General features: G+C 44.2%; 1 protein-coding gene across 1 annotated transcript; it reads left to right on the forward strand.

Annotated features, from left to right (window-relative positions):
• Positions 1-44: 44 nt before the first annotated feature.
• Positions 45-9,467, forward strand: KIAA1191 (KIAA1191 ortholog). Its single transcript, XM_072146044.1, has 9 exons — positions 45-203; positions 1,018-1,127; positions 1,688-1,769; positions 3,186-3,376; positions 4,206-4,323; positions 6,141-6,265; positions 7,285-7,388; positions 8,020-8,138; positions 8,662-9,467. Exons 3-9 carry the CDS (start codon positions 1,742-1,744, stop codon positions 8,871-8,873), a joined length of 897 nt encoding a protein of 298 aa, XP_072002145.1. The 5' UTR covers positions 45-203; positions 1,018-1,127; positions 1,688-1,741; the 3' UTR covers positions 8,874-9,467.
• The last annotated feature ends 2,742 nt before the right edge of the window (positions 9,468-12,209 follow it).

Genomic DNA, 12,209 nt, shown 5'->3' on the forward strand with positions numbered 1-12,209 from the left:
GAGGCGTAGACTGCGCATGCGTCGTTCTGTGACGAGCGTCGCCTGGTAGCCCGCGCAGGCGCAGTGCGTATTATTTCCGGTCGCCATTCTGAGGTAGATAATGGCTTCTTCTATCGCCCGCTCCCTCAGCAGATTCTTTGGTCAGTGTATAACACGGGAGCCGAGGACGAGAGGCGGCTTCTAGTGGACGTGGAGCTCTGCCGGTGAGTGAGTGAGTGGATGTAGCCCCTTCCCCGTCTCTCTGCCTCCATCTATACAGCGGAGGCTGCGCTCAGGATTAGGATTGTTTTCATTGTCCATAGTTATTTCATGTGAAATCCTGCGCCAGGGCTGCCGGGTGTTCTGGCTGCTTTCTCCCATCCCCCACCACACAATATTGTTTTTATTGGTGTATTTTAGCCATTATCTTTGATTCGGAGTTTTTTTTTCCTTCTTATACCGATATAGCCCAGTTCACACCTGACAGAACTGCGTTATTTGAAACATACAAATAGCGCTGCAGCTCCCTACAAGTTTTTCCCTCATAAGCGTAAGCACTAATGTAGTGGATCCTTATGGAAGCCATTATGTCCATTGAGATCGACCATATGTTACAAGGGGTCTGCCAGACTCCATTATTATTGGTTTTGTGATGATTGTGGCTGTGACCTGGGCCTCAGATGTGCTTCTCTCCTAGACCTCTATTGCCCCTAAGGTGTTCCCTTCCCCCTCGTACAGTGCATTATAATGTCCACGGTCCGCACATCTTATTACATGATCATACACATTAGATGTCAGTGCATTTCTATTGTGTGGTGTTTGGGCTACAGTATATCACACACACAATATACGTATTATAGGAGGGTCCCTTGGTTTATTGATGTGCACCAGCAGCTAAATGGTGGGTAATGTATATAACAGGGGGTATGTGATATCCCCCATAGGGCCAGTCTTCATTGTTTTTACTATTGCACATATTCAGTGACTGTCATAGTTTTCCATGTTTTAATGTCGCATCATGTATCTTGTGGTCTCCAGGGACCCTGCATGGACCACCATCCCGCTCTCTTCAGGGATTCTGCGCTACTTGCACTATGTTCCAGGGTGATTCCTTTCATTCCACACAATCCTCATAGTCCTGCAGCCTGGTAAGCCCAAATAGCTCTTCTCCTGGTGTAGACAGTACATGGACCAGTGCACTTTGCTGACTTGTCACCTTTCTAAGGCTACATTCACACCATGTTTTTATACGTTCATTGTATAAGCCAGGAAAGCCCTGGTGTATACGCTCGACGTGTCCATAGACATACACTGGCAGGCAGTGGCATCCTATTTGTCTCTTTGAGCACAGTATATATTTTATACTGTGGGAAACACAGGATGGAAGGAGCCAGCAAGCTACATCTTTCCATCCTGCTGATCGATGTAAATGCTCAGTGGAGACCATTCGTGTACTGGGGATGGGTGCTGAAAATTGTATCCTTCCCCTGACCTCCGCTGAGTTCATGCTAAGGTGGATCTGTCCATATAAAGATGGTGAAACCACTGGGGTAACTGCCTGAGAATCTGCCGGTGAATGGTTACAATGGGGGTCTGAACGTAGCCTAACATGTTATGCAACTAGCCCTGTGCTTTCAGATGATACAATATCTGTGTATTTTTTGTGAACCTTATTCCTGAGTAATAAATAGATACTTATTTTTACCAGGTAACAAGTATATTCTGCGATTCCATAGAAAAGGCAGCATCTGTAATCTCTGTAATGGCATCAAGACAACCCGATGTACCTGGTAACACACCTCCTACTCATCATATGTGTGAGAGCCATGAGCAGGCTGTTGTATCATACATTACTATGGGGTTAGGGAATGGTAACATAGTAACCACAGTACTATAGACAAGCAGTTTCCCCCTCTGGGAAGGGTCTGCAGGCTAAATACAGCATCGCTGACTGCTGCTGCATACTGCATTGTATAGCCTGGATTCACTTGTATCTGCTCCTCAGCTGAGAACAGGACCAGCCCTGTACAGGTTTGGAGCCTGACTGCGAGTTCTCATTCACTGACAGCAAACTTATTTATTCCCTGTTATAAATTAGTAAAGCAGATTGGCTTTAAGCAGAGAGAACGCTTTAGTCCCATGTCATGTGCAATGCCCCAACACTTTTAACATTTAATGGAAGAGGTTTTATCACAAACACAAGTCTTGGACTCCATATACATTAGACGTGTCCTATCCTCTTCCCCCACAGCAAATGTGCGGAGAGATGAAAAGCTGGTGGTTGGGTTTCATCTACCCTCCCCATTATCTTTTTTTGTACTGGGGAGATAAGCCCCTGCCCAGTTTTCTCCCCTCCCCCACTCTTACAATTACTCCTTAGCTGGCATCGTCTGTGACCAGCTTTATCCCTGAAGATAAGGGCTGTGGCTTATCTGTAGTGATGATACAGGGCCTCATACATGCACAGAAACGTGGTCCTTTAAACCTGTATCTTTATCTTTTTTTTTTTTCTCAGCATCTTTTCTTAGAGCAGTTACCTGTTTTATGTATTTGCATATTGCGTATTTGTTTTAGTTTATCCTTCAATCTTCTGTAACATTAAGCCAGTGGCTTGTGTACATTGATCGTCTCATTGTGTACATTTTCAGTCATACTCCAGTACTAAAAGTTTAGCAGGGGAGACCCATCTGCATGACCCAAACATTAAAGGTTTTTTTTTTTTTTTTACCATACACGTGCAGTGACCAAGCCATTGCCTGTTAGGCAACTTGTTTTATGGGAAAACCCTTTTAGCCTTAGGCCCGTTCCACACATGTGAGTGTGATGCGCTGAACTTGCAGCAAGTGCTGCCTGGATCTCCCGGCCCGAACACTGCAAACCAGAACTGAACTCTGCATGTCAGTCCAGTTCCGGTTAGCAGGGAGATACCGGCAGCACTCGCATCCACACACATGCAGCATGTCTGAATTTTGGAAAGGGTATCTCTTCAGGAGTGGGGATCGACAGCAGCATTTCTGCTGTTTTGGATGTTGGTGTGAATCATGACATTGTAGTCTTTGTTTTCTTTGGGGGAGGTTTGGTCCTGGTAGTCTTACATAAACACTTATGAGTGTCCATTAGGATTTGGCAGTGCTGGTTATATGGTGACCATGATTAATAAGGTGTCTTTGGGTAAATGTATGTAGTAAGAGGTTGTTTGTCTACAGCCATTGAGCACAGCTCCAGTGGGCTACTAGGAAAAATGTCCCTGCCTATTGGGATGCACCGTCGTGCTTTCAGCTATGACGATGCCTTGGAGGATACAGCACCCATGACGCCGCCTCCATCGGATATGTGCAGTAACACCCTGTGGAGAAATCCTGTAATCCCAGAACGCAAATACCAGAAGCTTTCTAAGGTATGCTGGGAAAAGACACCTCTATGTTTTCAGAGTCTGACTCTTGCATCCATTTACTTGTAGGGTATTAGTATGGGCATCAATAAGAGATCCTGTAGCCAGAGTCTGGGACACGGTGCTCGGCCTGATATCCAGCTGAAAAAGACTCCTCTCTTCTCACCCATCCTTTTCAGTATTGCGTCCAGCACTAGGCTCTCGCTGTGGATCCTATAGTATGGAGAAAGCACCTTTTAGTCTCTTGAGTCCTGGTGCTTCTATAGTAGCATGCCTCCTCTTTCCCACAGGAGGTATGGGAAATTTTCTTTGTTGCCGCTGGGGTAAACTCCACAGCCTTTCCACAATCTATGCATTGATAGACCTTTCATACAGACCATATATATATATATCTCGCTCTCTGGACACCAATATCTGTGTCCCACCTACCCAGGCAACTCTATCTAGACCAGTCATAGAGAAATCACTTTCTATATTGTCGGTGAGGGCTGGAGTACAGTTGCAAAAGTTAAATATAACACCAATAATAAGTGGTAGCTGTGATAATAATGGAAAAGCTGTGTAGTACTGTAGGGAATTGACTAGGCCACATCCACCCAAAGGTTGTGCCTGGTAGTGCTGCTCTTCTACATTGACGTGAATAGTGCTGAGCTGCAGTACTGCACATGGCCTGTGGATGAATGTGGTGCTGTTTTCCAAATCCTGGTCTCTATAAATGAACGTAATAGTCGCTTAGCAAAGATTATTTATGACATTCTCTTTCTCTCATTTCTTTCTTTCCAATAATTCCATTCTCATTCTGTGACCCTACACATTGTTCACCCTCTCTGAGCAGGTGGAGGATGGGGATAATGGCATGCCCCCACCTGCTTTGCCCAAATCCGCATCTGTTGAGAAGGCCCCTGTGGTGAAAGCCAAGGCAACTTCTGTCATCATGAACTCTCTTATCACAAGTAAGGTGGTCTTTTCTCTGATAAAGTTATGAATTACATGTAAGAGGTCACGTTCAGGTTACACATACAAATACCTGTGTATACTTTGTAACAGAACTGTAATAGGGAGATTGGTATTGACCATTTGGGGTCCACTCCCCAGCACCCTCACAGAAGTTATTAGGGCCTGCAATAGGCACCAGAACTGGCAGAGCTCTGTATTGGGATAGAGCTTCTATACCATTCACAACTACTAAGTCATGCACAAGGCCGTGCCTGTTCCAGAGCACCACATACCCTTCAGTCATCTGATTTAAGGTGATGGGAGCTGGACCACCTCTGCTGTGACAATGTTGAGCTATCCTAAGGGAAGGTCATCACTTATGTCCTGTATGGTCCTGCACTCTGTTAAGAGTCCAGAAATAACCCAGGTATCTAACATTGTCTTGTAGACCAACTGCTGCAAATGAAGCTTGGCCCAGATACCACAGACCCACTAACTATGGGTACATTCAGACGACCGTTATGGGGGCAGTGATCTGGTTACATGTTTTGCAACCAGATCACTGCCTCCATAGACTCCTATGGCTCCTGTCATGGTTCGGTAAGCACATGTGTGTCACCGCACTGTGACAGGCAACCGCCCTGCAAAGTATAGGGTATGGCCTATATTTCGGCAGATTTGCGTCCGCTTGTCTTCACATAGAGGGCTGAAGAGCCCTCCTCCCAGACCGTGTGCTCTCCCCAAGCACACGACCGTCTGAATGAGCCCTTTATCTGTATCTCAGATATATGGAAGCATTCCATTATCTATTGCTCTATCCTCATTAAGGATAGGGATCAAGTCATTGAGGGGGATGATGATCATATCTTTTTACCATTGCCCTGTATATCCACCAGGAGTTGGGGTACGTTTACACCATGATGTTGCCCTGGTGACTGATAGTTCTGCAGAGATTTAAAGATGCTATTTAACCATAAGCTGTGATGGAGACGCCAATGACATTTTGAAAAGGATAAAGGAGAGATCATCCAGAGATCACCCCAGACATAATATTGCAGATAAACAATGAAGTTGTCATTTAACATTTTGATTTGGGACACAAGTACCAAATGTTAAAGTAAATCTAGCAGCTTTTTTTTTTCTATGCTGCTTTATCTAAAGTTAGTATGAAATGGAGGGGAAGGTACTGGAACAGAAATTGTAGCTTAATAGCTGGCATCTTGTAGAGTATCTTTGCTGCATGGTTGGATGTCAGCAGGTTGTTCTCTTGCCATCTGTTCCTTGTGTACTCCGGTCAGACTGCCAGCTGTACTTGTATAAAAGCAATACTGGCTTCCTGGCAGCTAACTTATACTGGTATCGAGTGCCCATTCTGAGCCCTGTGACCTGCAGATACATGTATGACCCAGGCGTTTCTTCCTCACCATTTGCAGCAGTTGGGTCATTCAGAAATCATTTCCATAAGACACTGATTACATGGAAAGCAAATGGACTATAACCGTTCTGGAGTGTCTTATACTCTATTGTTCCTCTTGGAAATTCTAGAAGTTTGCCATTTCCCTTAACGCCAACCGATACTTGCCCATACGTTTCTTGGAGGAATAATAGAGCAGCAGCACAAACTTAAAGATGCCCCATAACTGTAATGCACATAATAACTGAGCAGTGTGAAATGTTAGAGATGTGGGGTGTTGTGGCCAGGGCTGTGAGGGCACGTGTCCATTGTCCAGTATGCCTGTGCATTGTGTTGCTGTGATGGGGGTGGAAGGCTCCGGCCAGTCTCTGGCTTTGGCATCCGCTTGAAAGCTGTGTGTGCAAATGTCTCCCATTTCAGAGCATACACAAGAGAGCATTCAGCGATTCGAGCAGCAAGCCGGTCTCAGGGACGCCGGCTACACACCACACAAGGGCCTCACTGCTGAAGAGACCAAATACCATCGCGTGGCGGAGGCCCTGCATGTAAGACCTGTGGCTCGCCCTCTCCTGTTATCCTCCCTGCCTGCTGTCTCATGTGCTTCCGCTTTGCTGATTTCTTATTCCTTGGGTGACGTGTAGTTTGTTGTGCTCTCTCTGCATGTGTGTCTTTATGATCACCGCTGCATAGGGGCCTGAGTTTTTGGGGAGCATGCTATGCTATGTGGTGATTTACATATTTTTTTTTTTTCCCGTTAAACTTTCATTGATTTTCATGGGCCAGGGGCGTCTATACTGACCACTCCTCTTATGCACCATGCCACACATTGCATTTTCCTGCAGTAGGGGGAGACATTAGTCTGTGATATACAACTAATGATAAAGTGGCTACTGCCTGTTATATCACAAGATGAAGACTTGCAAAATGCTGACAGAAGATCTGCTCTCCCATCTACTAGGCATAGGACGCAGCCATGTCCTGCATTATGATGGTGCAGATGATGCAAGAAGGAACAGCTTGTACATTTTAGATTTTGGGATTGTTTCCATTCCTCCGTAGCATGGTTGTAGACTTTTGTAACTAGCAGCTTATTCGTCAGTAGTAAATGTCTTCCCAGGGACAAAGACTCATGTGCGGAGCATTGGCCATCCCAGCAGATTTTTGGAGGGACTAGCCTTATATTTATATAGGGAGATCCTTGAGCTTTTAGTACAATTAGTTTGATATATCCTGACGCCAAGGAGAGCCCCCCCCCCCCCTCCCCCTTGCTGGTTGCATGTAGGTGATAAGATTATCAGTATAGGAACAATAGATCTGTGGTAGTTGCTGGCCTGGTCATGGCTGTCACATCATTGTTGCTTCCCTGCTACACGTATCGCTGAACCAGGTCTCGGGCTGCCTCCTTGCCATAACTAAAGGAAGCGCCTTTGTAGAGAACATGACCCCTGCTAAATCAGATTAGTATTTAGGCACCTGGCTAGCTTTTCATAAAATTGATGCCTTTATTAGTTTGTGAATATCCAGATGGTGTATATGTAATATACTGTATTCTTTCCTAAAACAGAAGCTCAAGATGCAAACTGGAGATTCTGGTGACGAGAAACAAAGTACATCGGCCCAGTCCACTCCCTGCAGCACTCCAAGCTCCTCACCCAAGCAGATGAGACGGTAAAGTAATGGACCTGGGGGGAAGGTATATAGTATGTGCTGTGTCCTACTGTGTTACTAGCTGCTGAGCAGTTATTGGCACTTTCCTCTTCAGTACTTGCCTCAGGCCATCTACCAGCACATTGTCCACTTGGTAGCAGAGTATTGTAGACTGCACACTCCATTACCAGGATAGGGCTGAATTACTGCTTTTAGCACAATTGACACTTTGCTATCTACTATATGAGAATAATAATGCACAAAAAATGTTATCGGTCTCCTTATATAGACATCGCAAAATGTTCCTATTGGCTATATTCTGTAACTTTCCTCTGCTCACGTGTCCTCAAGGCAGCAGTTTAAAGCCGATGATTTGTACCAGGCAGCTGGTAGATACTTAATTTAACATGGTGCAATGTGTATGTTAACATGGAGATGTGTGTAACAAACTCATTGGGGGACAATGTGTTCCTTTTTCATATTACTGGGCTATATTTAACCTTTTGAGAATTTGGTAAAAACATGATTAATACATGTTATATTGTCTTGTAATGCTAGAGACTGTACACAAGAAATTCCAGACCTCCTTCACAGCACTTGTCCATTCCCAAGCGTTTGCTTATTTGCCAGACTTTGTTTTTGTTCTGCACAGATCATGGTTCAGTCAGGGCTCCACCACCTCGCTCCCTGCTGGAGAACTCCAAAGCTCTGATGCCGATAAATGGAGCATATTTGGTCCTCGTGCTGTGCAGAAATCCACCACAGACCCAGGTAAGAATGGCGGGACACAAGTTCGAATAATGCAAATGGAATTGCCAGCTCAGCGCTCTTTCATTGTCGGCAACTCCATCAATCGAATCTGGAGAGACGAGCATATTACACCGTCTGGAGTCCACAGAGGCGCACAATAGAGGAAAGGAATACATACACTCCACAGGAAGGCGATAGTGCTATAATTCTTTGAGTAAACTATAACATCGTAGCATACGTATACAGGGCAAGACCGACACGTTTTGACACGTGGCGTCTTATTCATGATGAGAATATGAATCTGATCATACGACTCCACAGGACAAAATGTGTTGATTTTTTTTTCCATGTATATGTATGCTACGATGTTATAATTTCTTCAAATAAGACTTAACTCCATCAGCTTCCTGTGTAGTGTACGCGCTGGTCACCTACTACGTATTCCTTTCCTCACAAGTTCAAAATGTTGTGCTGCCGTTTCATGACCCCTGATAGATGGTGTCCTCTGCATAATCTGTGTGCACTTTTTTTTTTTTTTTTACAGGTGGCTTTACTGTCCAGTCATACAAAGGTGCGCAGAAACCGACTCCTATGGAACTGATGAAAGCTCAGGCAAACAGAATAGCAGATGACCCCATAACATTCAAGCCCCCTAAGATGGACATGCCACCATCTGCATTTGAAAATAAGAAGATGAACCGAGGCCACAACCTGAAGCCGCGGGATATGAACATCCTTACACCCACTGGCTTCTAACATGTGTGTTTCTATGTCTTACTCCAGCACATACCTTGTAGGCTTCTCATTTCATGCATGATGCAGATCCTTTATGGGGAAAGGAGGTTACTAGTAAACCACTTAGTTCTTCTCACCTCATCTACTCATTTATAAAAGACTGACTGGCAGGATGGAAGCCTGTACCACTATGCATCCACAAACCACCTCACAAAACTGCTTGGATTTCTCTATGTATTGAAAGGATCCCATTTATGTCCTTGGATGGTCTTAAAAAAAAAAAATTATAATAATTTAGATGTTGCCCACCTCCCCGTTGCTCAGCTGCAGTGTGATCTAATGTATAACTGGAATTCCTGGGCTTCACCAATCTATGCCATAATACTTATTGCGATTTGGCACACGACGTAGCTGGCATCGCAGAATCCTATCCGCTTTCCATAATGTTGGCGCACGCAGACTTATCAGCGGTTTTTGCATTCCATTTAAAGTGATTGCACATGGAAAGTCTGATGGATTTAATTTATTTGTATGCGTCTTGTGTATGTGCTTATGTAACCTGTGCCTAGGTTTGTTTTTTTGTTTGTTTAAAATAAACTTGAAATATGGCTTCTGGCAGAGCGCTATTGTTTGCTTATTAATAGAGGGAGATCACAAGCTGGATGGACATGTAGGCTAGAGAAGCATGTGATTCTGGTTGTACACAAGTGAGATTGCATTACAGGTGCCTAATTTAAGGAAGGTTTTTTGGCACTGCTTATAATAATGAAATGATAAAATAATGAAACTATTGTGCAAAAAGTCACTACTCCAAGGTTCATGTCAAAAGAAGCCAAAACACATGTGAGATGGGGGGGGGTTTGATGGCAAATACCAGAGGTCTGAAAGCAGTGTAACAGGAAGAGGGTCATCAACTAAAAATCTTAATCTAGAGCAAACTATCCAAACTTGTATGAATCTATAGGATGGATGGCCTGAGAAGTGGGATTGCTCCCTGATTTTTGTCCAGTGGCTGGCAAGGAAAATGATATTGGTTCTGAATACAGTACTGTATAATAATGATTAATGTAGATCAAGCCAAAAGGCAGGAGAAAATGATAATGGTTCCCAACATGTAACATTTACTAGCCCAAAGCTAAAACTGATGAATGCAGAAGCTCATGGTTTGGTCCTGTAATTCCCTCGGGTTATTCATAGGACTACACTTAATGCATGAACACCTAAGTCTTCCTGTGGGAAGTGTGCGCTGGGACTTCATAAAATGGCTTCTAGAAACTGGCTCTGATCTCTATAGAATTCATTGTAGAGAACGGTGTGCATTGATTATGCCAATGCAAGACTAAAGTTTTACAAACAGCCAGAACATCTGCACCCTCTGGTGGTCCCTATATATGCAAGTGCCATGATGCAGGCATAGGCCCATGGATGTGGACCCATGTACCGATCAGATGCTGCAGCATTGTGCACTGGCCAAGGAATCCTTGTATCAAAGCCATCTGACTGTCAACATTGTAATATAAATCCTGTTTAAACATTCCAGTGTGAACAGAGCCCAGTCTGTTACCATGCATTTAGGTGAAAATACCAGTTACAAAACAGCTTCCCCTCCCCCATTAGCCAGTTGTGTGCTGTATGATTGCTATAGTAGAGTTGAGCCAAATAAGCAAATTTCCCCAGGGCCCTGTTCACACTATAATTAAGCAGTGAGAGGATTACCGTGCTGGTTACATAACATCTCTCCACTGCGTTATATACAACAACCATTGTGTGTAAAATGTGCTCTTACAGTTTTTGATGTGACTTGACCCTTTAAGGCAGTGGTGGCTAACCTATGGCACTGGTGCCAGAGATGGCACTCAGAGGTATCTCTGTGGGCACACAGGCTGTCTCCCAGGCACAGAGTTTGGCAGACATGGCATCTTCCTGCAGTCCAAGTACTGTCCTGCTATTTTAAAGTGACCCATCCTGTGCTGCTTGTTCCTGTCCGAAGAGTGAAAAGGTGTTGGATTGGAGGTCAAAGATTCTGGTAGCAATAAGTTTGTTACTGCCTAAATTGCCATGTTGGCACTTTGGGAAAAGCAAATGGTTTTGGGTCTCATTTTGGGCACTCGATCTCTAAAAGGTTTGCCATCACTGCTTTAAGGGATATAATATGCTGATATGGAGCGCTATTCTGAGTGACACTGTAGCACAGCTAGATGGGCGGGTCTTTATCCTATTGTAAAGTTTAGTGGAGACTTTGTCCCTAATGTTATATGGTTGTATTATTGATTGACTGCAGGAGTCTGACTCTATCTTAGATGCTGTGATCAACTTCACTATTGCTACTCTTAACTTTCAAGTATTTGGGGGGTGGGGTAAAGTCCCCAATGGGGCCAATTAATCAAATTAAGGGCTGTATCCAAAATCAAAGCTGGAAACAAATAAGCATGGGGATATAAAATGGAGTATAGGCACAGATTTTAGACCGCTTAGGAAAGTTAAGTGTGAAGATAAAGGATTTTTATTTTTTGCCTGAACTGCTATAGCAGAGCTGGTTGAATTCTGAGGGCAGGCATAGCCATTCAATACCAGCCTGACTGGGCATGATGTTGTCTAAGCCAGTAGGAGCACAATCATGCCCCAAGGTCCCACAAGTTTAAGAATAAAGAGTATTCCAACTCCACAAAGGGCTCCAATCCCCAGTGTAAAAACAAATGGTTTAAGACATTTGTCCTGTATGATGCGGCCCTGCACCTCACATGGCTGGGCCCAGCACAACAGAGACATGCAATGTACAGCACTGGATCAAACAGTGTAAAACAGAGAAATCCCTTTAAGAGTTCCATGCCTTACAACTGAAGCTGCAGTCCACACCAGTAGATTCTATAGAATTTACATCACAAAGTAAATCTCATCCCAACACTCCCATTTCTCAAGAACGTGGGTGTGGGTGGCACAGACACAAAACCTAAACCTACACTTGGGGCTCGCACTAGTTTCTAGCATAAAACATGATTTCTGATAAAAGATTGATTGTCATGGGTTTGATGAAGTCCTAGCACTGAAACATTGTATTCACTTTATTTTTGGAATGTATTTAGATACCAAGGATACAGTCACACATTATGAAACGCATAACAGGAATGAGGAGGGTCTTGTGCTGACTGTATCTGCTTCTCCCATGAGAAGCAGGGGTCTGTAGCTAGGAGATGCCACCAGCACAAGCCCCTCTCTGTTCCATTGCATTTAAATATGTGTGACTGCACCCTATGGCACTGGCTTTATGCTGTGCAGCTCTGGGTTTTCTTTGTACCAAATCTTTCTCTACAACTGTATAATGGACGGCCCTACTCTGACATCCTCCTGTGCATTCAG

Source organism: Engystomops pustulosus, chromosome 4 (assembly GCF_040894005.1).
Source record: "Engystomops pustulosus chromosome 4, aEngPut4.maternal, whole genome shotgun sequence".
In the NCBI taxonomy this organism is placed as follows: domain Eukaryota; kingdom Metazoa; phylum Chordata; class Amphibia; order Anura; family Leptodactylidae; genus Engystomops; species Engystomops pustulosus.